The 27879-nt window shown below is 45.7% G+C and overlaps 1 protein-coding gene across 1 annotated transcript in view; it reads right to left on the bottom strand.

Annotated features, from left to right (window-relative positions):
* Positions 1–27879, bottom strand: part of IL6R (interleukin 6 receptor) — a 58398-nt gene that overhangs the window by 5571 nt on the left and 24948 nt on the right. Inside the window, exons 4-9 of the mRNA XM_066362372.1 lie at positions 26286–26467; positions 25834–26000; positions 25194–25335; positions 8227–8279; positions 6891–6960; positions 3681–3771 (exon numbers count right to left, since the gene is read on the bottom strand). Coding sequence (XP_066218469.1) covers positions 3681–3771; positions 6891–6960; positions 8227–8279; positions 25194–25335; positions 25834–26000; positions 26286–26467 — 705 coding nt within the window. The remainder of the gene's footprint in view (positions 1–3680; positions 3772–6890; positions 6961–8226; positions 8280–25193; positions 25336–25833; positions 26001–26285; positions 26468–27879) is intronic.

The following is a 27879-nucleotide window of genomic DNA, read 5'->3' on the forward strand; positions in this document are numbered from 1 at the left end:
TGTTCTTGATCTGGGTACTGATTGAATGGATGTGCTCACCTTGTGAACATCCATGAAGCTTCACACTTCTGACCTGTGGACTTTTTCGTGTATTTGTTAAGACTTCTGTTACGTTTACATTTAAAAAATTAACAGCAGCTGTCTTTACATGATGTATGATTTTTTTCCTTCTTCCTGTTGGTCAATATTTAGCGGCTAATCATATATTTGCAAATGTTTAAGTCTCTACTGATGTCATTTAAACAATATGGAAAGCAGTCTCCACCTTCAATTTGGTTTTTGTTTTTTTTTCTCAAAGCAACTGGATGAGTAACTGAGAAAAATGGGCTTTCCTTCTTCTGAAATATCTTGAAGAGTGAATGAGATACTTTCTCAAACTCACTAAGTTCAAAGGGGCTTTGATACCAGCCAGCCAGCCGGGAGGTGTCCACAGCTGGCATGGCCCTGCCCCCGCCAGCTCTAAGCAAGGTCCCAGGCTAGAGAGGGTGGGGGCAGATCAAAGGAGCAACAGCCAAGCTGTCAGACCTCACCTGCACCTCAGTCTCTAGTTTACATATTTGGGCTTCAGAATATTGGCTTAAAGAAAAGGTTCTACAGCTGACAGGAAGTTTTTAAAACATTCTTAATAACTCTCACTCTTTTTAGAAAATAAGAGACAAAACCCAAGACCTAGGGAGGGGAAATGACCCCCACTCCCAAGGCCACAAGGGTACCCCCTGCATCAGCCACCTCTATGGCCCAGGATGCCACGAAAGTCCCTCTGGCCCCCACCATGATGGTGGGAGAGTCTGTGAATTTTAAATATTGGAATGAGACTATATTCAATATAAAATTATTTAAATCATCGGCATACACACACAGGAAGTCCTCACCTAATATGATCAGTCCATTATAGATAAATGTACAGAAATATAATTCTCTGCTATGAGAATCTTTATTTTTCCAGTGCAGCAGAGCATAAAATGCAGAGAAAAGTGGGGCCGAGGGAGGAGGTGGGGGGCCTGGCCCTTGTAAGTCATAACACCCACTTAAGAAGATGGCCCACCTCTTTGAATGGCACATTTAAATTTTACAAAATTATCACTGATATTAGTGGAAAACAATTAGGAAAAGACTATACTTTGCTTGAAACACCAAATAAATGTATTAAAGAGAAAAATATGGCATCATGGACCATAATAATGTACTTCAACCTGCCCTCACATTCTGCCTGGTGTAATGTGGCCATCCCAACAGTCACTGTGGTTCAGCCACTTTGGCAACCCCAGACTCCCACAGGGTGTCTAAGTTTATACCTTTTTCTTAACATGAGAGACTTTGGTCACTTGAAATAATTGGCCTCTTTTCAAATAAATTTGCCTTGGCCTGACCTGTGGTGGCGCAGTGGGTAAAAGCATCGACCTGGAACACTGAGGTCGCCCGTTCAAAACCCTGGGCTTCCCTGGTCAGGGCACATATGGGAGTTGATGCTTTCTGCTCCTCCCTCCCTTCTCCCTCTGTCTCTCTCTCTCCTCTCTCTAAAATGAATAAATAAAATTTTTTAAAAAATTTGCCTTATATGGAAGAAAATGGAAACTCACCAGACTAGGAAATAAATTTCTGATATGTTCCCAGCACGGGGGACTGAGCTCCAGAGACTCTGGTTGTGTAGCAACGAGCCAGTGTACAAGCACCATCAGCATATTGGAAAACTAGGTCTGTGCTGAGCGCTGTGGCTAGTTCCCAAACTAATGCTTCTCCATTAGTGATTAACAGCCTACCAGGATGGCAGTGCTTGTAAATGGTGTCATTGGCCAGTGGTGCCTTTGGCCAATGGTGGACTGATACAATCAACTGGGTCCATCTCTTGGCTGACAGCAGGCTAGCATGATTGGCTGGGACTCTCACGAGGTGGGTTCTAGTCCTAGCTTTGCCAATAACAAACTGTGTGTCCTTAGGCAAGTCATCTTACCTCTTGGTGCCGTTTCCTCATTTGTAAAATTAAAGAATTTGACTAAATGACCTTTAATGCCCTATCCAAAGAGCATGAGCTTTGGGTTTGAATCCTGGCCTTACCATTACTAGCTGTAATCATTCCACCTCTTTCAGCTTTAGTCTCTATGGGGTGTGTGGTGGGTTACAAGAAAGGCCTATTGATGCTCTAATGATGTAGAAATAGAAATAGAACACAGAAGTTATGTGCCTTCAGTGAGGGCAAGGAATTCCTTTGAAGACGTGGAAGACTCCTGAATGCTGGCATAGCCCCTCTTGGCCCAAAGGTATGTATAAAAAACAGTGGGTTTTCAGCTTCTCCAAGGAGTTCCGTACTCATTAGAACCTGATCTTCTGCACACCCTTTGGGCAGTTTGCTCACTGCTTCATTGGAAAATCAAAGTGGAAACAACTCTGAACACACTAGTTGTCATCTTGCTAATCTCCCAACCCAGACCACCTTGTGATCAAGCTATTTCAGGGTCACTTTGAGGACCCAATGAGTTACTGTGTGCAAAGTTCTCTGCCAAGGTTTTAACCCTTCCTACCCAAACACCCTCAAACACCACCTGCCACAATTACCAACTAGAGTCTCTTGAAAGTTACACATGAGGTAAGAGAAAGGAAGGACAGAGAAGTTTCTCCCCCATTGCATTATCACTGTAATTAAACACCATCCAAAGTCAGGATGCAGCCTAACTTCTGGTAGGGCTTCAGCACAAGCAAAAGTGCAAGTTCATACAGTAGCATTGTGAACATTGGAAGTTTTCTTTATTGCCCATTCACCAGGAGCACTGTTAGCTGATCTTTCTGCAAGCTGGGGGGCGTGAATAACAAAACCAGTGGCTGAATGAAGAGAGACTGGGATGAAATGGGCATGGTACTACAAGCGGCCAGGATGCCATCTCGGCCTGCACGTTTCCTAACTATGGCCGGAGGACAGAGCATTTGAGCATTTAAAGGTGACCTTCTAGGTCTGCTTGTCTTGAGACATGGAATATTCCCAAGGCAGTCTGACCAGGCACCTGAGATTTACCTTTGGACATACTGGCACTTCTCACATGGTACTTGAATCATTTTAGTATGGTTGTTGGAGGAGAGGAAAGGTCACATTTATCTTGCAATCCTAGAGCCTAAGGTTTTCTTCAGTGTCTAACAGTCTCCATCTAGTTTTTAAAACCAGGTTTTCCTGGTGCTGCTCCCTCTCAGGCCACCCTCAGCCTCTTTCTCAGCCCCTCCTCCTCTACACAACTTTACAGTGTCAGACCCTGGTCTTCCACAGGGTACTGTCACTGGCCTTATTCCTATCCTCTGTCAATAACTCCAACTACCATCCGCACACAGCAACAATCAGAACTGTACCAGTGATGTCCACTTAGGGTTTTCACAGGCACCTCAAACTCAGTGGTCCCAAAGTGGCATCATCATGTTTCACTCAGTTGTTTATCCTCCAGTGTTTCCAATTTTAGTGAGTGACCCCACCATCTGTCTAACTGCCGAAGCCAGAAATGTGAGGGCTGGACTTAACTCCTCCTCTCCTTACTTCTCCTTCCTCATCTAACGTCACCAAATCTTGTCAGTCCTACCTCTGAAATATATCTTGAATCATCCGTGGCTGTCCAATTTATTGCCACCATCCTAGCACAGGCAAAGCTAGGTAGACAAGAAATCTGAGACCACCTGGAGCCACGCCCCAGAACCCATCTCACCTCAGGACAATGCCAATGCAGAGCAGCATTCCGAATGCCAGGCTTCCTCCAGCCAACAGGAATGTGTACAGTGATACTGAAGACTCTTTCACTAGAGAAAAAAAAAAGAGGAAGAGGAGCAGAAGGGAGAGGAGTAAATAAACCACTCAGCTGATGCTGTCAAGTATCAAAGGAACCTCACCCCAGGAGGCCGCTTACCAGTGTTCTGGCCAAAGCCAACTCTGGAAGAATCACCCCCAGCAGAGTCCGGCCGACCCCTGGGACTTTGCCACTTGCCAGGACATACACCTCAGACTCAGGGCTCTGAGCCAGACTCCCACCCCCTTTCAGAGTGGTTTTTCCAGTGGCGCTCAGACTGCCCCCACAAGGCACAGAGGGGCAAGAAGCAAAAGGCTTAGGGGACCTCATTGACGATAGCTCCATTGAGGACGATGTCAGGGAGGCTCAGGTGCTTTAAGTCAAGTATTTGGGTGCAGTGTTCTCCATGGGGTGTCATCTCTTGCCTGTCTCCCCACTTGGTATTCAAGCCTCAACCGCAGGATCTTTATTTGCTCTTCCACATGCCGTGTTCTCTGCCCTCCCCGGGCTCTCCAAACACGTCTCTCACGCCTCCCAGAATGCTCTTTCCGCCTTCGCTGCACCTTTTTATGTCCCTTCCCTACTTGGCTCTTTGGCCCCAGATGAGACCAGGTCACTACCTTTGAGCCGTGACCCACTCCAATCTGGGTAAGTCCCGCTCCTGGTTACTTCTCCAGTCTGAGCGCCCTGAAAGCAGGGACCACAAGTGTTCCTGTCACTGTTACTCCCAGCTGCTCACACAATACCTAGCACAGAGCCAGCTCACCAAAATATTTCTTTAAATGAATAAAAGAACAAGCTAGCTGCACAAGCAGCTATGGTCTGCCAGAGAGAGATCCTGGTCTAGATAAGGCGCCTCTGAGAAAAGCCATCATTCTCTCCCATGAGCATGCAGATACTGGCAGCTGCATGGACTCAGAATTCAGGCTTTTCTGCCCCAAATGGTATCCACCACTGATGAAAATGTTGCCTGCCAGTCATCACTTCAAGTGCCCACTGGATACAAGCTTTTCATGAGTGGTAGTGGGCACTGACTACAAGGCCAGGTCTCTCCAAGGACGTCCTATGTCTCTTGGCAGAGACCACCATCTATTCTAATGGAAGCAGTATGCTTGGCTTACACATTTACTAGTATTTCATCATCTTTTGTATTTATTCCTTTCCTCATTTAACAAATACTGGGGAGGGCAAAAGTAGGTTTATAGTTATGAGTACACAGAACACAGTTTATTACTGTATTATTTATTTGTATTACAACTGTAAACCTACTTTTACTCACCCTTGTATTTGTCAAATGTCTACTATGTGCCAGGCTTTGTTCTAAGCCTCAGGATACAAAGAAAGAGATGGCAGAAAAACTCCTGCCTCCCTGGATATTGCATTCTAATCAAGGGAAAGAGACAAATAACTATGTAATATGGGCAATGATGAAAAATAAAGCACAGGAAGGGGAAAGAGTGATGGGGGTTGGGGACCCCTGACAGATGGTCAGGAAAGGCCTTCCTGAGAAGGGAGCCTTTCAGCAGACACCTGGATATAAAAGACAGTGGCCAAGTAGAGGTCAGGGAAAGAGTATACAGGCAGAGAAAGCAGCAAGTGCAAAGGCCCTGAGGTGGATCACATATGGAAGAGCAAAGAGGGCAGAGTAAGTAAGTGGGAGAATGGAGAAGGTGAGGTCTAAAGATAGAAGACCTGACCCCATAGAGACTAGGGTGTTTAATAGGGCTTTGGCTTTTACGCTGGGGAAGATGGTATGAGCCAAGGAGAGCTTGGGTTTGTGTTTTAAGAGTTGCTTTGGTTACTGGTTTGAAGAGTCTGTTGCAACTCCTAAGGTCCTGCAGAATGAAAGACAGCAGGGGCTGGGCCAGGTGTTGGCAGTGGAGACAGTGAGAAGTGGTCAGCCTCTGGACATGTCTCAACTGACAGGACCTGCTGGGGGACCGGACATGGATAGGAGTAGAAGAGGCCTGATCCCAAGGGCCTGAGCAACCCAAAGAATGTGGTGTCAGTTACTGAGATGGGAAGGACGGAGAACAGATCTGGGTGGAAAGGCAGAGGCATCAAGCGTTTCAGACATAAGTTTGAGGTTTCCAGTAGGTATCCAAGTGGACACGTCAGCTAGGCAATGGATACGTGAATCTGGGTCTTGGTGGAAAAGTCAGGAATGGAGATATAAATCTGGAAGTTATCAGCTCACAGATGGCCTTTAAAGACATGGGGCTGGGTAAAAACATCAGTGAGAGTGGATGGAGAGGTCTACCTCCACAGTAACCCTTGAACTGCTGCCCCAACTTCCTGCTGCCCCACCCATATTAACAAGGTTCATTTCAAATGGCACCTCCTCCTTGAACTTTCCGCGAGTCCCCTAATTGGACATGCTCTCTAAAGTCTCTAAATTCTACTTATTTTATCTATGCCTCCCTTTTGCCTGGTATCACATTCTGCTCTGTTACAGTTACTACTTTACTTTGTCAGAGCCTGCCCAATGGACCGGAGACTCGTGGAGAGCAGGCGTGGGTTCAGTTCCCTCTGAGTCCCCAGCCAGTTGAGCTTAGCCCCAGGCATCAGCAGGTCTGCCCTAGGTGCACTGCATGCGGTAGGGCTCTGCAACTAGAAGGCGCAGCTCGGGCAGCCAGCATCAGGCGCAGGCCGGAAAATGAGGCCAAGTGCTCCCTCCGAAAGCCCGACAGCCCTCAGACAGGGCTGCTCAATTACTGAATCTTCAGTCTGGAATCCTATACAAAGAGTAAAACAAACAGTACCTGTGGCCTTTGTTTATGCAAATATTGTAAGTTTTCCTGGTCTTGCAGGTACGTATAGGGAATCAAAAACACTGAAATCAAGGATTCTAACAGAGATTTCCAGCCCAATATGTTCCATTTCAGACTCAATCATTTTGTTTTAACTCAGTCATTTGTATTCTGGGTCAATGGTTCACTGATTTGTCTCATTATATCTTAGCTAACAATATCAAGCTTGGATACCTAAGGTAATAAAAAATATTTCTGTGATTGGTCCTTATCAGTAAGCAGACCAGCCCCTGCAACATTTCCAAATGAGGAAGAACTTTCCGCAGAGACAATCAGGCTGTGCCCCTCAGGCCACAGGAATATAAAACTACCCAGTGCTTACCTGGGAAGCTTGATGTATTTGCAGAGTCATTAGAGAGAGTGTTTTCATTGTCTTCATTACTGGTAGGTGCCTAAAAAGACATTCCCACTGTAAGCCCATTTCTGCATGTTCCATCATCATCCAGGACCCAGCTCAGGTACCACCTCCTCCCCCCTCCCTGCCCTGGCTGAGCCAGTCTCTACCTCGGGTACCTCTCCCAGAGACGGATTAAGGTCGGTTCAGGCCCCAGGTGCAGAAGAAAATACTGTGTCCCTTGTCATTAGAAAAAAAGTGTAAAGTTTGGGTTTTGCGGGGCCCTTTACAAGTCGGGGCTCAGGGCGTGCGCCCGGTGCGCCCGCCGTTAAATCTGCCTCTGACCTCTCCAGTTCTGGCATGTCACTTTCAACATTTGCACTATTATTTGCATTACTCTGTATCTAACCCTTGCCTACTCAAGGTGGGGATTTCTTCCCATCTGCTTCTCCACCAAGAGCTTAAGTTGTTCTACAGGTCTGGTGCCACCACTCACTGGTCTGGGAAAATCACAGACTAGAATTCTTAATCCACCACTTACTATCTATGTGACTTTAGGCAGATTTCTTAACCCATGTGGGCGTCAGTTTTCCTTCCTGTAGGAACCCAGAATCTCGGTTAATGTAAGGATCAAATGAGAGAGCAAATGCAGTGCTCAGAGCCTAGCTCCTTGGCAGGTTCTTAATCAGTGTCAGTTCCTGTACAGCCTGTGTTGGGAGCTCTCTGGCGCCAAGGGCCTGGAGTCCCTGGACTTCACTCTGGAGTTGCTTCCACCAGTCCTGGACAGTCCAGCATTGACAGTGGGTAAGGTGTAGGACTCCGGGCTCCTCCTCTCTGCTGCTCAGCTCCAGTAGTGCTGAGCCTCCCGGCTTAGCATTTGGGAATTAAGGATAATGAAGGAGATGCAGTTGGGTGGGAAATTGGATTACTCAAGGATTTGTTTAGCAGCTTCAGAGATAATCCTCTTTCCAGATATTATGACACCAGGAGTCCACAGGGAAGGGTTCAGAGAAACTGATCGAAGTTGCACGTTTAGCCTTCAGTGGAGTCCAGAAACTCAGAGCTGAAACAACATCCACTAGACCGAGCAGTTCTGCAAGCCAGGCCCACAGTGCTCCCTGTTTCACAGGGCCACCACAGACCCGGGAGGAGAGAACCGCTACTACTCCGTCTCACAGAGGCTTCAAAAAGACAGACCTTGACGATGGCCACATTTCTAGTAAGTGGCAGAGCTGGGATTTGAACCAAATTCTGTCTGGTGCCAGCCACAATGTTAACCATTAGGTGCTGCTGCCCTGACCCTTTTACAAGAACATAAGCTCACCTGTGTGGAGGGGGACAAAGCCACCTTGGTCTCCACTGAAAAACTCGTGGATTCTGTGGATAGACAAAGTATCATTATTAATGATATATGGACCCTGAAGTCCTGTCCGATGGGCTGCAGAAGCAGAATTAAGTTCATCACAACGTTATTTTAAAAAGCATCATGTGAGAAATAACCAAATATCTAACCAAGAGGAACTAACCACATAAATTACAATATAGCCATATATTGCAATAGCTTTTAAAAATATTTCAGAAAAATGTTGAGGACATGCTATGTAATATTACATGAAAAATGCAAAGCAAGAAAATACCCACATAGTTTGATTCAAAATGTCTAGAGAAACATATTTATGTCATTATTTATTGTATATCATATTATATACCACAATATATATTCACACACAGGAAGTAAAAATTGGAAGGATACACACATCACCATACCTAAGCACTATTACCACTTTAATTTCGATGACTATAGCTAATGCTGCTCTACAATATAGAGGAAAGCTGTTAAGAGAGTAAATCCTAAGAGTTCGCATCACAAAGGGAAACTTTCCTATTTTCTTTTCTCTTTTCTGCTTATTGTCTCTATATGGGAAGAAAGATGCCAGCTAAACCTATGTGTGTATGTCAAACTGTCATGCTGTATGCCTTATACAGTAATGGATGTCAATTATTGCTCAATAAAGCTAAAAGAAGTAAATAAAATTAAAGATTAAAAATAAAAATAAACATTTTAATTTCCTTCTATGCACCTTTTGCAATAAAAAGCATTAACATAAACAATAAGCTTTCAACTGCCTGGGTGGATTTGGTGCACTTTGCTCGAGAAGAAACAGGGACCTGGGAACCCTCACAAGGTCCTTCCCCCTCCATGGGAACAGTGTTTCTGCAGAAACCCCCAAGGCAGCAGGAGGCCAATAATCAAAGGAAAAGCATGACCCGAGGCCAGGCTCAGCCGCCAACATGGGCCCAAGGGACCAGAGCTGAACTGTGACTGGCAGTGGGTAGAATGCTCTGGATTTTAAAGTATTTTTTTTTTTTTGCAGTTTATCATTTCTTCATCAAGAAGTTTAAAAAGGGCTTTGCACGGCTGGCTTAGTGGTAGAGTGTCAGCCCGGCATGTGTTAGTCTGGGGTTCAATTCCCAGGTCATGCACACAGAAGAAGCAAGCGACTGTCTGTTTCTCCACCCCTCTCCCTCCCCTTCTTTCTCTCTCTCTCCCCCTCCTGCAGCCATGGCTTGTAAGAGACAACTCTGCACCAATATAAACGGCAGTTAACTGCAGAGCAAGGGTTAATTGGAGAACTGGAGACAAGAGATCTTGGAGTATATTAGCCATAACAGGAGACTGGCCTGGGTTACTTGAATGCAAGTATGCAGGATTCTTGGAGGAATGCCTCCAGCAACCAGATGTCCTTTATGGTTAATAAGCTCTGCAACTCTGACTCTTCTTGTGTCATTGTTCATGAAAAGAAACAGTAGACGTGCAGGGTTGAGGATGAAATGGATGGGAAAAACAGCTTGTGTAACTTTCTAGTTTTATCTGCTGAACTATGGCTTTTAGAACTCAATAAATATGCAGTGGCGCAGTTTCTCAGGGCTGATTCCGCACGTAAGAGTTTCAGCCCTTTGCCCAGTTATTTGTATCTGGTGTGTCTTTTGCCTCACAAGCTCGAACCATAAAGAAATTCATAACAATGGCTCAAATAGTTTAAGCAAGTTGGTCCCGGGTGCTGAGAATGGTGCCATGGCCTCGCCTCAGTTGCCAAGCAATGGAGCAGCAGCCCCAGATGGGCACAGCATCGCCCCTAGGCCTAGGGAGCTTGCCAGCTTGCCTGGTTGGGGCACATGCAGGAGTCTGTCTCTCTTCCTCCTGGCCTCTCAGTTAAAAAAAAAAAAAAAGTCTGAAATGCCACAGAAACAGTTTACATCAAGATGTCAAGCCTTCTCTGAGCCAGGAGTAAAATCACTAGCAAAGGGGTAAAGGAGAGGGTGTCCTGCTTCTGCTTGGGAGAGATTTTCCAACAGAAGTGCGCCATCCCTGGGAGAAAACACCACGTTAGCACTGGAGAGGGAATAAGAGTATGTTCAGGCTCCCTTCCCATTGTGCAGAGAGAAAACAGACGCCCAAAGACAGAAAGCAAAGGTGAGCCCCAAATCAGCCTAGAATAAAGGGGAGGGGACCCTTTTTCTTATTCATGTAATAACACATAACAATGTTATTTCTTTTTATTGCCAAACAGTACTTTATTGAGTGGCTAAACCACTTATCCATCCATCAAGTTGCTAAACTTTGTACTGTTCACTTTTTGGCTGTTAATAATTCTATACGAACATTAGTATTGAAGTCATTCTGTGAACATATGCTTTAATTTCCCTGCCATTGGATTTAATTGGGCTGATTTCAGCAACTCTCGGGCTTTCCTCGTGCTGTCCATTCTGTCTTCTCAGTCTATTCCTCTTGCTTAATCCTACACTTATTCGAACCTAGCTCCCAATCTCACCTTCAACTGAAGCTTTCTCTGACTGTTTTAACACTCATTGACCTCATTCTTTTCAGCACTGGTCACCTCGGTCTGTGCAGAAACAATTTAGCCCTTAATTTAACATTCTTTTAATTTTTTGTGTGTGAGTGCTATTTCTTTTTAATTTTTATTAATTTTTAATTTATTGTGTTTACATGGATTCAAGTGTCCCACTGAATATACAGTAACTCCCTCATCCCCCACCCGTGTCCCTTTTTATATCCCCTTTGCTCCCCTCCCCTAACTCCCTCCCCCTTTCCTTCTAAGATTTGCTGTCCTGTTATCTATATCTCTGTGTTATGTATATATAGTTTCACTAATCCCTTTACCTTCTCTGATCCCATCCCCTCATACCCCTCCCTCTGACTGCTTTCCCTCTGGTCCGTCACCCTGTCTCTGCCTCTATTCCGTTCCTCAGTTCACTTTGTTCATTAGATTCCACATGTATGTGAGATCATATATTTTTCTTTCTCTGCTTGGCTTATTTCACTTAGCATAATAATCTCCAGGTCCATCCATGCTGTCGCAAAAGGTAAGATTTCCTTCTTTTTCACAGCCGCATAGTATTCCATTGTGTATATGTACGACAGCTTTTTAATCTACTCGTCCACTGACGGACACTTGGGCTGTTTCCAGATCTTGGCTATCGTAAACAATGTTGCAATAAACATGGGAGTGCATATCTTCTTTTGGATCAGTAATTTGGTATTCTTAGGATATATTACTAAAAGTGGGATAGCTGGGTCAAAAGGCAGTTCCATTTTTAATTTTTTGAGGAAACCCCATACTGTTTTCCACAGTGGCTGCACAAGTCTGCATTCCCACCAGCAATGCAGGAGGGTTCACTTTTCTCCACATCCTCGCCAGCACTTATTGTGTATTGTTTTGTTAATGAGCGCCTGTTAATTCTGACAGGTGTAAGGTGGTATCTCATTGTGGTTTTAATTTGCATTTCTCTGATGATTAGTGACGTTGAACATTTTTTCATATGTCTATTGGCCATCTGTATGTCCTCTTTGGAGAAGTGTCTATTCAGTTCTTTTGCCAATTTTTTAATTGGATTGTTTACCTTTCTGGTGTTGAGTTTTAGAAGTTCTTCATAAATTTTGGTTATTAACCCCTTATCAGATGTATTGGCGAATATGTTCTCCCATTGTGTGAGTTGTCTGGGTTGTAGGTTCTTGCTTTGCATCACTTTGAATATTTCTTGCCAATCCCTTCTGGCCTCAAGTATTTCTGTTGAGAAGTTGGATGTCATCCTTATGAGGGCTCCTCTGTAGGTAATTAACTGCTTTTCTCTTGCAGTTTTTAGTATTCTTTCTTTGTCTCTTAACTTTGATACTTTAATTATTATGTGTCTTGCTGTAGGCCTCCTTGGATTCCTCTTTAATGGAACTCTCTGTGCTTCTTGAACTTGTGTGACTTTTTCCTTCATCAATTTAGGGAAATGTTCAGCTATGGTTTCTTCAAGTATGCTCTTTATGCCTTGTTCATTCTCTTCTCCTTCAAGAACCCCTATGATGTGGGTGTTCCTTCTCTTCATGATGTCATAGAGCTCTCTTAAGAGTTTCCTCAGACTTTTTGAGCCTCTTTTCTTTTTGCTGCTCTGCTTCCATGCTTTCATTTATCTCATCCTCTAAATTGCTGATTCAGTCCTCTGCTTCATCTAGCCTGCTGTTAGTTCCTTCTAGTGTAGTCTTTATTTCTGATATTATATTTGTCATTTCTGACTGGTTCTTTTGATATTTATGATTTCAATGTCCTTTTTGATGCTTGCTATCTCTTTATTTAGGTGCTCATTATGCCCATCCATTGTTGCTCTAAGATCTTGAGCATCCTAAAAATCATTGTTCTACACTCTGCATCTAGTAGTTGGTTACTTCCATCTCATTTAGTTCTTTTTCTGGGGATTTCTTGTTGATTCATTTGGGTCACATTTCTCTGTCTGCCCATTCTCTTGTTGATTCATTTGGGTCACCCTTCTCTGTCTGCCCATTTTATCCATGTATTAGGTAGCACTGTCTGACTTTGAAATTTTTGTGTGGTCTTTATGAAGAAGGTGGGCTCGGTGGTACTGTCCTCCAGGCGTGTTTTCCTTGTTCTAGGAATGCTTCTTGAGGGTACTATTTTTCCTCTTGTTGTATGGGAGTATTAGATGGAGTTGATTCTTTCATGGGTATGGTTATCCTTTCAGGCTGGCTGGCTCTAAGGGTCAATGTTGATCATGTATATTATACACTGCACAATGTCTGTCCTGTTGGGCATATTTATTCTCCACAGTGTCTGGTGCCTGCTAGACTCCACCTTTGGGTGTGCTGCTTAAGTAGGTAGCTGAGTCTAGGGTTAGTGTTGTCTGCCACCCACTACCAGTAGTGTTGGCTCTAGTTCTTCTTGGGTTGGCATCAACTGTTATTTATAATCCATTGTGGGCTACCAGTCTGTAGCTACTGCACTTTTTGCTGTTTGTGTCTGTGTTTTCTGTTTCTGGGTACTGTGGGAGGGGCCAACCTTTGTATAAGGATCAGTTTCCTCCTGCTTAAAGACAACAGCTTGGTTAAAGCCCCAAGCTCTGTAAGATTTGTCTCCACTTTTCAGCTGCTCCTCCTCCTCTTGCAGCTGCCTGGTCTTCCCACAGAGTCTTCTGTAGTAAGACTGTATAGTGTAAGCTCTCATTGGCCTCATCTAACCAACCCCTCTACAGGTTGCACACTTGGTGGGTTAGGGCAGCTGAGGTTGTGAATACAACATTTGTGGGACCCCCAGGCTGATGCCACTCAGAGGGGATTGCTCCACCCAAGAAAGATGGTGACTGCAGTACTGGGAGAATGACTCAGCACAGGAGTTCTGCTGGCCATCCCCCAGTGTCTCTCCCTGGGCCTACAACTTTACACTCTCTTCATGTAACTCCAGTCCTCTCAGCTCTCCCCTTCCAAAGCCCCGGGTAAGTGGCTGTGAACAAGGTTTTCTATGCAGGCCCTTTAAAATGGGGTCTGCGTCCAAGATGTGTGTCTCTTTCTCGCAGACAGAAACCCAGCTCTTTCCACAGGTAAATGCTGTCTGGGCATCTCTTCTAGGCTCTGGGGCTCTGGGCCTGGGGCGGAGGGCCCACACCACTCAGGGCAACCCACCCCACCATAAGAGTCCCTCCAGGCCACCTCTCTCTCCTGGGAGCAGGGCAGCCCTTTCCGCACCTCCGCCCTTCCTACCAATCTTGGTGTGGTTTCTTCCATGATCCTTGGGTATAGAGTCCTCTTAGTTTAGTCCAAAGTTGGTTTTTCAAGGTGATTATTCTTAAATTAAGTTGTAATCCAATTTGGTCCTGGGAGCTAGCTGTTAGAATGTCTGCCTACTCCGTCACCATCTTTCTTCTCCCTCATGAGTCCTCTTTCTAAGTGTTCCTCCCAGCCGAGCCCAGCAGCAGACAGACTTATGACAGAAGGTGACTGAAGGATAAAAGGAGATATGGGTGCACTAGAATGAAAGCTAAAACAAGGAGATAGGGCAGCACCACACAGAAAATATGGCTGACCATGGAAAATAATTCAGCCCAGTGGTTCCCAAACCCAGCCATGCTCAGCATCATCTATGGCTTTTTAGGCCCCACCCTTGATTTATGGCCTCAGAATCTTGAGGATGGGACCCAGACACCAGGGTTTTTAAAAGGCACCCCAAACCCAGAGGTGTTTTAGAAAGAAAGGGAGATCTGTATAGTTTCCACCCTCAGCTCTGACCCCCATTGAGGCATGTGGTCCAGAGAATGGTGTTTTACCTTTGGTGACTCAGTTTTCCACTGGTAAAGTGGCAATTTTATTTTGGTATTATATCAAATAACCCAGGAATGCTACTAGAAAAAAACAAAAGTTTTCTAATGCAGAATAAAACTGTCTTACATAACAAGACTTAAAAAAAACTCTCCCTATATGACCATGAGGGCCTCTAATTCAGACCATTCTATTCTCTAAGATGGAAGGTAAAGTAAGTTTTGCATTATTATGAATAATAATCATTCCCATTTTCCAGATGAAGAAACTGGGGTTTAACAGAAATAAGGTTAATAATGCTAGTAACATATTAATAAAATATTACTAATATAGCTAGCACCAACATTTTGAGGCTTACTCTACACCAGTTCCAATGGTTCATTTGCCTAAATTAACATCTCATTTCACCCTCCCAGCATCACACAAGGCAGACGCTATCAACCCGGTCTTACAAAGACACTGAGACTCACATAGGCTGTGGGAAGTTTTAACATCAAAGAGCACATTCTTTTTCTGTTTAGGCAAAAATATTTTATATTTATCCTTATGTGTTTTATGTTTCCTAATGCCTCACTTCAGCTAGCATGTTGGGTGAAGGAATTGTCATTCACTGCCCCCTGTGTGTCTCCTGTGTGCCAGGAAGTGACAGAGAAGGTGGTGATGAAACAACAGCCAGTATGATAACGATATCTAACATTTATTAAGCACTTACTGTGTGCCAGGCACCATTTTAACCACTTTCCATGAATCAACATATCATTCTCACCATACTCTGAGATAGGTATTCTGAGGTAGATATCATTATTATTCCACTTTACAGATAGGGAAACTGATGCACAGGGTGTGTTAAACAACTTAATCAGAAATTTTGTGAAAAGTTAATGGCAGCCTGACCAGTGATGGCACAGTGGATAGAGTGTTGACCTGGGACACTGAGGTCCCAGGTTCAAAACCCCAAGGTCTCCAACTTGGGGTTGGCCTCATTCAGCTTGAGCACAGGGTCGCCAGCTTAAGCATGGGGTCACTGGCTTGAACCCAAGGTCATTGGTTTGAGCAAGGGGTCACTGGCTCCATTGGATCCCACCAGTCAAGGCACATATGAAAAGCACTCAGTGAACAACTAAGGTGCTGTAGCTACAAGCTGATGCTTCTCATCTCTCTCCTTTACTGTCTTTCTCTTCCTCTCTCTCTAAATTTTTTTTAAATGGTAAACCTTTCTGACTCCAAGAATGAATATATTTCTTTATTTTAAACATCATTTCTAGATTAAACATTTCTCAAATTCAGGGGCTGTATTTTGCTCATCTTTGTAAACTGAGTACTTACATCTTCCCTGGCATATTGCTGAAAAAACTGTATAGTGTAAAATTTCAATTATGGAAAATCACTTGGAAAAAAGACATTAAAAACATTAACTGTTGCCATTAGGTGGTTTCTCTGCATTAATAATTCCAAAATTAGAAGATGTACTTTGAAATTAATAAAAGACCATATGTGAATTGTGGGGTGTTTTTTTCACACAAGATTTTCTAAAAAGAAACTTGTTTCCATTAATTTGGGAATGAATTTGGGTTTGCTGGCTTGGGTTTTGGAATACAGAAATCTAATATAAAAGATGGCAGAGGCCTTCTTCATCCCAGATGTGTAAACCTCCTTTTTAGACCTTGTTTCTTCATTTCTAAGGAAGGTGATGGCTTTCTCCTACACAAATCACCCAAGATCACATACTAAAAGGATCCAGCACTGGCCTGGTACATAATATTTGTTTAAAAACTGACCCAGCCTGACCAGGTGGTGGCGCAGTGGATAGAGCATTGGATTGAGATGCGGAAGGACCCAGGTTCGAGACCCCGAGATAGCCAGTTTGAGCGCGGGCTCATCTGGCTTGAGCAAAAAGCTCACCAGCTTGGACCCAAGGTCGCTAGCCCCAGCAAGGGGTTACTCGGTCTGCTGAAGGCCCGCGATCAAGGCACATATGATAAAGCAATCAATGAACAACTAAGAAGTCACAACGCGCAACGAAAAACTAATGATTGATGCTTCTCATCTCTCTCCATTCCTGTCTATCTGTCCCTGTCTATCTCTGCCTCTGTAAAAACAAACAAAACAAAACAAAAAAAACTGATCCAAATCTCAAAATTGAGAACAGAGAACACAATAACTTTTGGGATATAACGTACAGAATGGTGACTACAGTTAACAATACTGTATTGCATATTTGAGAGTTGCTAAGAGAGTCAATCATAAAACTTCTCATCACAAGAAAAATAATTTGTAAACACTTGTGATGGATTAAGTTAAGTAAACTTATTGTGGTAATCATTTCATATAAATATGTAAATGTATCAAATCATGTTATACACCTAAAACTACTACAATGTAATAGATCAATTATATTTCAATAAAACTAGCAGGAAAAAGAACAGAGAACATAAAACATTTTTTCTTAAAAAGATTTTAAATGATATGTCAAGTTAAAGATATGGGCTACTGGGTGGGGCTTGGGGATTAGAGTACAGAGAGGAAAAATAGGAGTAGGCTTAGAATTAAAAGAAGAAAAAGAAAGAAAAAGAAGGCCAGAGGGATGCATAGAAATGACTCACAGAAGGGGTGGGTGCAGGAGAGACAAGGACACTCACAGGCTGAGCACCAGACAACGCCTTCTACTCTGCACAAGCTCACTCCCTCCCTCAACCTCACACCTTCACAGCCTGTAAACCGCAACCAGAAAGTCAATCATTGCTCTACCATTTGAAGAAAAAAAGAAGCACAGACACACCAAAAAATCTCACTGAAGAGCTGACAGTCCAGCTGGGTCCCAATACCACCTGGGATGGTCTGTAGACAAGTCTACTGATCTGAGGCCAAAAGAGAAACATCCAGATAAAGTAATGTGGATACCTACCTACGTGGTGCAAGGTTGCCATCATGTCCTTTCATCCTCTCTTTCATGAAATAATGGTGATGGTAAATAACAACAACTTTTTTTTTTACTTGTTTGATTTTATGTCCTCACTCAACAAAATTAAAAGTTGGTGACCTTACTGGGTCCCTGAAATTCTTTTTGAGATCTTACAGACCTGTGAAATCCCTTAGTCTAGGAACCTCTGAGCTATACAAACAGGTGGGCAGGCAGCAAGGATGTGGGAGGAGGTGATGTCGAGACACACTAGATGAGCTGGACTGAAGAGGGAGTCAACCAGATGAACACGCGCATGAGGCTTGAGGATGGACGGACATGTGTGAAGCTAGCTGGGTCATGTGCAATCTAGCTGGAGGAAATAAGATAAGTGAAGGAGGGCCAGGCATGAGGGAGAGGTGGAAAGGCAGCCCAACAAGGCCCTTGACAGAAGCTCAGGAGTGTGAACTTCATGGGGAAGGTAATGGGGGGCGTGGCTATAGGTTGGGGAGTGACAGATGCAGGCGAGCAATGATTTGGAAACATGCCTTTGCCTGTAGTGTGGAGGAAGCACAGTGCTCGCACACCAGACAGGAGGTCATAGAGAGGGGCTACTGTAAAATGAACTCCCCCAGAATAGGATAGCCAGAGAGTTTAAGATGACAATACAGAGTGGGCAAAAGTAGGTTTACAGTTGTGAGTACCTGAAACAGTTTATTTTTGTATTATTATTAATTCTTGTATTATTTTTGATACAAAAAACTATAAACCTACTTTTGCCCATCCCTGTATACAGCTGCAGGGATCCAGGCCAGGAGACCCACCTGCCTGGAGAGACCCCAGCCCTGGCCTCTGGGCACCTGAAAGGCTTTGCAAATGTAAACCTCCAGCACCTCCTCCAACCAGCGTAATTCCCGAGACCTGGTCCACTCTGCTCTCTAGTTGTCACACTCATTTCTAATTATTTTCTAGGTTTAGGTGAGCAGGGTATAAAACAATATAAAAGGAATTTAAGAGAAGCAAGAAATAATCCTCATATGTCCAATGGGCTCTTTCCGGGCACCCTGCCTCAAGCTCACTTTGCCAAGGGGTTTTGGGGGACCCCAGACTCATTTGATAACTGCTGTTTTGGAGAGAACAGCTTCCCAGATGTCCTGTCAATAACCTCTTCTCCCTGCCCTGCCATCAGAGGTACAGTCTCGATGAGTCACTGCCACAGGTGCTGTCAGCAGTGACGTGGCCTTACTGGCTGGAGCAGGGACTCCATGACCTGTGACTCAGGGCCCTGCCCTCAAACAGGAAATCTGGCTGAGACCTGTGTGCAGCCAGACCCCAGCCTCCAGGGGGCAGCACTCACTGAAGTCCCAGCTCTTCAGCCTCCTCCCCACCCTTCCACCCCCATCTTCCACCTCAGTGTCATGCAGGACTTCCGAGGTCTGTCACCACCTGCCCCACCTGGCCCTCCCACCCACACACCGATGCTCCAGCCTCACCACACGGCCTTCCCCTTTGTTCACAGTCAATGCCCTTGCGCCTGCTGTTTCCTCTGCATATAATCCCCATTCTACCTGGGACACTCCCACACATCCTCCAAGACACAACTCAAATGTCACCTCCTCCAAGAAGCTTTCCTGCTGTCTCTAAACCACAGCCTTATCACATTTTATTGTAGTGAAATCCCCAGACATTCTATAATCACTGTGAAATCTTTCTCAAAATACCCACCCCACACCCCCCTCCAGGGTCCAGTTTAGTGAATCCAAGGTCATGAGACCCAGGGTATTGATTCTGGGATGCCCATAGCCCCACTCTCTTCACCCCAAGAACCAGTCAACACTGCACTGTAATTGCTAATCTCCTACAATTGCGGTATGGGTTATTATTTCTAAAGAATGTTTATTCGCTGAGCTCATAAAAACCCTCCAAACAAAATAACTTGCCAAATAATAAGGTCATGTCACCTCCACTTTACAGGCGACAAGACTAAGGCTCTGAGAGGTAAACTAACTTTACCAAGGCCATACAACCTGATTCCTAGGTCCAGTGTACTTCCCGTGACCCCTGAATCACTGCCCCCACACCTAGGCTGAGAGGCAGGGGCTGCTGGTCTGGGCATCAAGGGCTGGAGGTCCTTTGGGTTGGGAGGCCCATTGATGCTGTGTCTGGTACACTGACATGTCCCAAACAGCCAAATAACTCCAGTCAGTAAAACACATCTAACCTTGTATTCCACCCTCCCTCTCACTCTCACTCTCACTTTCCAGAAGTGATCCCCAATTTCCAACTTAAATCCTTCCTGCATCAGAAACATCTGAGTTCCTCTTGCTCTGAGCTCAGGGAGGAGGGAAGCAGCTGGTTTCTCTCTCTGGTATATTCGCCACTGGGGTTTTGAAGACACCCCCTTAAGAGCACACATGTGCAGGATGGGAAGCTCCAACTCTTCAGCAGCTTATGTGAGAGCAGCCAAGTATTCTGTCTGAACTCACATGGTCACTTTAGCAAGTTACAGAAGCACAATGGCCCGAGGCTGAAGAGTCAAAGTCTGTGCCCCTGTTATATCATCTCCTACTGGAGAGAAAGACATCAACAGTTTTAAAAGAAACATCCACAAAGGAGACCAGGTTCAGAGGAGGGTGAATAGACAGACAGGGGACGAACCCTCAAACTATCTCATACAACAGGCTGGAAAGCGAAGCCCAGGCAGATGCAAATGCTCTGGGAATTCCAGAAGCTTTCAGAGAGAGCAGACTAGCACACTTGCCGTGGGTTCCCCCAGAGAGCAAGGCCCAGTGAGGCCAGAGTTGTTCACGCAAGAAAGAACTTTCTACTTAAATAGACATTTCTCAAAAAAATTAAACAAATGGCCAGTAAGCACATGAAAAGAGTTCAGCATCACTAATCATTGTGAAAATGCAAATCAAAACTATAGTACCATTACATACTCATTATATGGCTATTAAAAAAAAAACCACAAGCCTGACTGGTGGTAGCACAGAGGATAGAGCATTATTCTGGGATGCTGACAACCCAGGTTTAAAACCCCGAGGGCACCGGTTTGAGCGCATGGTCGCCACCTTGGGTGTGGGATCATAAACATGACCCCATGGTTTCTGGCTTGAGCCCAAGGTCGCTGGCTTGAGCAAGGGGTCACTGGCTTGGCTGGAGGCCCTCAGTCAAGGCACATATGAGAAAGCAATCAATGAACAACTAAGGTGCCACAACTAAGAGTTGATAATTCTCATCTCATCTCTCTCCTTTCCTCTCTATCTCTAAAAAAAATAAATAATAAATAAATAAAACAGAATAACAAGTGTTGGCAAGGATGTGAAGAAATCTGGAACCCTGTGCATTGCTATGAATTGGTGTAGCCACTTGTAAAACACTATGGCAGTTCCTCAAAAAAATTAAAAATGAATTACCATATGATATAGCAATTACACTTCCAGGTTTATACCCAAAACAAAAGAAGGGACCTAGACAGATATCTGTACACCTATGTTCATTGCAGCATTATTCACAATAGTCAAAGGTGGAAGCAACCCAGATGTCCATCCACAGAGAAATGGATAAACAAAATGTGATGTATACATATAATGGGAGGCAATTCTGACATGTTACACATAGACAAATCTTAAGGACACTATGCTAAGTGAAATAAACCAGTTACAACAAAAGACATAGGATAGAGGCCCTGGCCGGTTGGCTCAGCGGTAGAGCGTCGGCCTGGTGTGCAGGGGACCCGGGTTCAATTCCCGGCCAGGGCACATAGGAGAAGCGCCCATTTGCTTCTCCACCCCCTCCCCCTCCTTTCTCTCTGTCTCTCTCTTCCCCTCCCGCAGCCAAGGCTCCATTGGAGCAAAGATGGCCCGGGCGCTGGGGATGGCTCCTTGGCCTCTGCCCCTGGCGCTAGAGTGGCTCTGGTCGCAACAGAGCGACGCCCCGGAGGAGCAGAGCATCACCCCCTGGTGGGCAGAGCGTCGCCCCCTGGTGGGCGTGCCGGGTGGATCCCGGTCGGGCACATGCGGGAGTCTGTCTGACTGTCACTCCCTGTTTCCAGCTTCAGAAAAATACAAAAAAAAAAAAAAAAAAAAAGACATAGGATAGATGTGATTAGCTAGATGTGATTCTACTTACATGAGGTACTTAGAATAGTCAAATTCAGAGACAGAAAGAAAAATGGTGATTGCCAGGTCTGGTGAAGGGGGAATGGGAAGTTAGTGTTTAATGGGTGGAGTTTCAGTTTTGCAAGATGAAAAGAGTTCTGGAGAGGGATGGTGGTGATGGTTGTACAACAAGTGAATAAACTTAATGCCACTAAACTATATACTTAAAAATTGCTAAAACAGTACATTTTAAGTTACGTATATTTTACCACAATTAAAAAAAATTTTAGCCCTGGCCAGTTGGCTCAGCGGTAGAGCATCGGCCTGGCGTGCGGGGGACCCGGGTTCGATTCCCGGCCAGGGCACATAGGAGAAGCGCCCATTTGCTTCTCCACCCCCACCCCCTCCTTCCTCTCTGTCTCTCTCTTCCCCTCCCACAGCCGAGGCTCCATTGGAGCAAAGATGGCCCGGGCGCTGGGGATGGCTCCTTGGCCTCTGCCCCAGGCGCTAGAGTGGCTCTGGTCGCAACAGAGCGATGCCCCGGAGGGGCAGAGCATCGCCCCCTGGTGGGCAGAGCGTCGCCCCCTGGTGGGCGTGCCGGGTGGATCCTGGTCGGGCGCATGCGGGAGTCTGTCTGACTGTCTCTCCCCGTTTCCAGCTTCAGAAAATAAAAAATAAAAAATAAAAAATAAATAAAAAAATAAAAAATAAAAAAAATAAAAAAATTTTAGCCCTGGCAGTTGGTTAGACCATCTTCCCCACACAACAGGGCTGCAGTTCAATCCCTGGTCAGAGCCCATACAAGAAACAACCAATGAATGCATACATGGGTAAAACAACGAATGCACGTTCTCTGTCTCTCTCTTCCACTTCTCTCTCTCTCTAAAAATTAATCAATTGATCAATTTAAAAAAAAACTTTTTTAAAGAAAAAAGAACTTTCTAACAAAAACAGGATTCCTTAAAGTTATTTATAACCATCTAATCAGTGGTTAGGATAAAAGGCAAACAGATATTAGCCTGCATCCAGAACACTTCCTCTGTACAATGTTGTAAATAATTTTCTTCCTTTGCAAATGCTCCCAAGGGCATATTAATGTTTGGTATTCATGTAAGGAGTGTATTGCGGCTTAAAGTGTATACAAATCAAAGACAACTAGGGACAGGTCAAACAATCTAGCCTGAAGGATGTTGTGATTTATTTAAGTAACATATAGTAATTAGGCCTCACTTCTTATCTAGATCTTAGTGGGATATAAGCTTTTAAGAAGAAGGTCCAGCCTGACCGGGTGGTGGCGCAGTGGATAGAGCATCAGAGCAAGGGCTCACCAGCTTGGACCCAAGGTCACTGGCTCGAGCAAGGGATTACTCAGTCTGCTGAAGGTCAAGGCATGTATGAGAAAGTAATCAATGAATGAATGATGCTTCTCATCTCTCCGTTCCTGTCTGTCTGTCCCTGTCTATCCCTCTCTCTGACTCTCTCTCTGTCTCTGTAAAAAAAAATAAAAGAAAAGAAGAAGAAGGTCCAGCCCTGGCTGGTGGCCCAGTGGATAGAGCATCAGCTGGTATATGGACATCCTGGGTTCGAGTCCACAACATACACAGGAGAAGTGACCATCTGCTTCTCGCACCTCCATCTCCTTCTTCTTTCCCTAGTCTCCTCTCACAGCCAATGACTCTGGTTCAAGTTGTCAGCTTCAGGTACTAAAAATAGCTTAGTACTCGAGCATTGGCCCTAGATAGGGTTGCTGGATGGATTCTGGTTGAGGCACATGTGGAAGTCTACCTCACTATCACCCCTCCCCTCCTAAAAAAGAAAGAAAGAGAGAGAAATGAAGGAAGGGAGGGGAGGAGGGAGGGAGGGAGAGAAAGAAAAGAGGGTCCAATAGAAAGCTGACTCCTTGCCTGACCAGGAGGTGACACAGTGGATAGAGTGTTGAACTGGGATGCAGAGGACCCAGGTTTGAGACCCCAAGGTCGCCAGCTTCAGCGCAGGTTCATCTGGTTTGAGCAAAGTTTACCAGCTTGGATCCAAGGTCGCTGGCTCGAGCAAGGGGTTACTCGGTCTGCTGAAGGCCCACGGTCAAGGCACATATGAGAAAGCAATCAATGAACAACTAAGGTGTCGCAACAAAAAACTGATGATTGATGCTTCTCATCTCTCTCCATTCCTGTCTGTCTGTCCCTATCTATCCCTCTCTCTGACTCTCTGTCTCTGTAAAAAAAAAAAAAAAAAGGAAAGGAAAGAAAGAAAGCTGACTCCACTCTTGATAGTCTGGAGATGGGGAGAGCACCAACAAAGATCTAAGCCTGCACTTGACATGATGTACATCCAAGAAGGAAAACACCCTAAGCTCCAAGCCCACTCCTCCAGCTCTCCCAGGACAAGAAAGACAGGGAGCCCAAACTGTAAAGGCATATTAGAAGAAACACCGTCACATCACAACATCACAGCATCCATTCTGGGGGAATATTGTGCAGTCTCTACATAAAAGTCTTCTCATCTTCTCCCAGGGGTGGAGAAAGCAGCAGGATGGGCCTAGGCAATGGATGTCATTTCTATCTTTTCATTTTTACCCATACACATTCAATAAATGAGTATTTTATTCTTTTTTAAATTGCCTGGCATTTAAGAACTAATCTGGTTCACTTACACTAAAAGGCTAAAGGGACCTGACACTGAAACAACCCTGGAAGCCATTCTACAATAAGAACACTGGGAACAATGGAGTGAGCTGCTACAAAGGGGTAGGGAGCTCTCCATCTCTGGCAGCATTCAAGAGGAGACTGAGTCACCACTCTCTGGGCTGTAATTAGAGAGTCCTGCCCTGGGCCTAGGTCTGCTAAAGCCTTATCTTTCGTAAGAAGGAGTCAAAAGATAAGGTCTCAAATGGTTTGCTCAGGAAAAACAAACCCAGCCATATTAGGTTGTTGTTCAAAGTTAAGGAAGGTATGAACTGGAGAAATAGAAACAGAAAGTTGAACAGCTTCTCCTAGAAAGCAGTACTGAAAATGGAAAGGGGTAAGGCAAAGGACACTGCTGTTATCCGCCCTTCTCTGCTCCTTTGCCACGGGCATGCATTAATTTGATGAAAAATTTTAAAGTTAAATAAAATTCTTATGGGTTAAAAAATATTAATCATGCAGTTACATATACAGAACACACACATACTAATACACCTAGGAAAAGAGAAGAAGTTCTCCCTGGTTTTCTCTACGTGGGAACAATACTGGTGATAATTATTTTTCATCTTCTATAACAAACATACTAATTTCAATAATTCCCCAAAGACAATGATTATTACCTTACCATATTTTTTAAAATAAAAAGCATCAGTAACCATGGTAGATTAAATATAGTTACAAATTCTTTGCAGCTCCTGCCATGGAGTTGTGAAGTGACTTCCCCTCTGGGCTGGCCTCCTGGAAGGCGACAGGCCTGGGGGAAAAGCAAGGCCCCAGCCACGGGCCACCACCAACCATCAGACATGTGAGCGAGGCCACCTTGGATCATGCAGGCCTGATGCCCCTGCATTACTGTCTCAGGCAAGACCAGCACAAGAGCAGATAAATAAACGGTTTCAGTTTTACCCTAAGTTTGGGGGTGACTTGTTACATAGCAATAGGAAACATACAGTAGCAAAGCGGAAACATCCCTTCCATGCCCATCAGTACCTGTCCAGGGGGTGCCCGTGACCACCTGGCTCCACTCGCTCCACTGGCCGTGACCAAACTCCTCCTGGGCCCGCAGCTGCACCACGTGCGTTGTGCCCCTCCAGGCGTCCCGGATTATGCAGTGATGCGGGAGATCCTTGACCTGCGGGCAGAGGTCTGTCACTCCTGGCTCTAGTCAGGCAGCTCCACAGTGACATGGATGCCCTTGGCTGCCCCCTGCCCTTCAGCTGCTTCCTCTCTCAAGTCTAGTGGGTGGGTGACTCAGCTGGCAGCTCAGAGGGAAACAGGGATGCCCTCTGAGCCAACAGACAGAAGATGGAGGCCACTGCCCCGCCCACCCCCCATGCACTGTGGAACCCTGCAGGCCACCTCCCAACATGCTCACAGCCTCCCTCGCTTCCCAGGTCACTCACTCTCACAACAGGCCTAGGAAGGGGAGATTGGCCTGGTATTATTGTTTGCATGTTATAAATGATGCCACCAAGGTTAGAGGCTCAGAGAGTTATCCAGAGCCATGCAGTGAGTGAGTGTGGAACAGGACCCAAAACGCATTTTTTTTTCTCTCTGGTATCTTTTTTTCTCCTACCCTTGAGAATCCAGGGCACTTTTCTATCTAGATAGAAGTAAAAAAGAAAGTTACCATCCATGTTGTGAATGTCTTTGACCGTTTAGCTCGGTATCGAAGCTCAAAGCGTAGCCTATAGAAATATGAGTCCCAAGAAGGGGGGTCTTGCCAGGTGACCCTGAGCCAGCGGGGGTTTCTGTCCACAGCGGTGACTGTGATGTTGACGGGTGGGTCAGGCTGCACTGTGAGAAAGGGTGCACGGCTTTTATGTGGCAGCAGATGGGGTTCTGAGCAAAGACCCACAGAGGCTGCGCAAACCCCCAACAGCAGGATGCCACCCCAGTGCCCGATCACTTCCCTTGCAAGTCTTGACAGGGCCCTGGTCAGCCGCAGTCACACCTCTGTCAAGTAAAGCCCAAAGGCCCAGCTCACCAAGCCTCTTCCCCAACCCCTCCGGTCCCTCCCTGAAGCCGTGGAGAGGGAAACAGCTGGAAGGTGAGGAGGGAGGCCTGGAAGAGCTTACTTACCGATTTCATAACCCTCAAATGTTTGGTGTGTGCTGGACTTGCTCCCAGCACTGTTGGCTACGCACAGGAACACCACGTAGAGAGAGTTGTCTCCCTCTGGGACTGCCAACGGGCAGGAGAACTTCTGGGAACCCTGAGAATACTGGCACTGCTTCTGCAAGACTTCCACCGAACCATGCTGACTGCCGGACACAAAACAAGTGAGCCCACTCTCAGTTTCTGCACATATTTGGGAGGGGAGAGGACAAGGTGAGAAGGACCAGGATCTGCGGTCTAACCCCAGGGTCTGAATCCCGGCTCCACACTTGGGAGCTCTTGCAACTTCGAGTAAATTATCCTCTCCAAGCCTTTGTTTGCTCATTTGAAAATGGGAATATTAACAGTACATACCTAATAGGGGGTTGTTAGGGTTAACTGAAAAATGAGTGTAAAACATCTAGCTTGGCACTCAGTCACTGAGGCATCGGATGGGTGGTTCTCCTTGGCTTTCTTCCAGGTCCTGTGCTCTTGGCAAGATGGGGCGGCAGGATGAATCAAGAGAGACCCCACCCTGACCTCCAGGTCTGCCTGCGGATGACTGGGACAGCCAGTAGAAATGCCATTCCAGAGTGCAGAGAGGTAGGGGCTCGCAAGGAGCTGGGAGCATTTCCAGCAGCTGAGCCCAGAAAAGAAGTCACCAGTCTTCTGGTGACTGAGGACATTCGAGGTGAGTCAGGCACCATCCCACCTAGCTGGAAGCCTGAGACTTCACCCACATATGACATGCATGGGCATGTGAGGCCACGGCAGCCCTCATCCTGCTGCTGGGGTGACGAATCAACCATCAACCTCTGTATGGGTTTGAACTCCAGGCCCAGAACAAACTCCTTCTTGGAAGCCTGCCCCAACCTTCCCAGTCTGCGTTAGAGCCTCCCTCCCTCAACCAGCCAGGCTTTTTTCAACTGACCCTGGGAAGGTGGGGTCTTCAGCTGGCTTACAGGTGTACTCCCTGTGGGGCTGGGGGGCAGGGGCTCCTGTTCACCTGGCGTGTCTCTCAGCCCCAGTACTGCACCTAGCCCACGGCAGATGCTGAACTCACCGAACATTCGTGGAATGAATGGGTAAGCAAGCACAGCTGGGCAAGGGGGGGAATGTGTGTACACAAAGCAGATCACACAACATCTCCTTCCAGGGACCTGTTTCAGCCCGGCAGCCCCAGCATCTGAGGAGGGCCTGAGTGGGTGCTGGGGTCCCCGGGACTCTCACAGTTGCTCCCTACCCCGCTTCCTCAGGTCAAGGCAGCGACCCCTGGCCTAGGAGGAGGATGGAAGTGCCTGAGGCTCCTGACAGGAGAAAGGTGTGAGCTGAAATGCCTTTCTCTCTCCCACTCTTGCTTTATGGGCTCCTCTTGGCAATTGCCCCTGAAAACCAAACCACCCTGTTGAATTCACTGTCCAGATTTTTTTTTTTTTTTTTTAAAGATTTTATTTATTTATTTTAGAGAAGAGGGGAGAGAGGGAGGGGAGGAGCAGGAAGCTTCAACTCCCATATGTGCCTTGACTGGGCAAGCCCAGGGTTTCGAACCGGGGGCCTCAGCGTTCCAGGTCGACGCTTT

This window comes from Saccopteryx leptura, chromosome 2 (assembly GCF_036850995.1).
Source record: "Saccopteryx leptura isolate mSacLep1 chromosome 2, mSacLep1_pri_phased_curated, whole genome shotgun sequence".
Classification (NCBI taxonomy): Eukaryota; Metazoa; Chordata; class Mammalia; order Chiroptera; family Emballonuridae; genus Saccopteryx; species Saccopteryx leptura.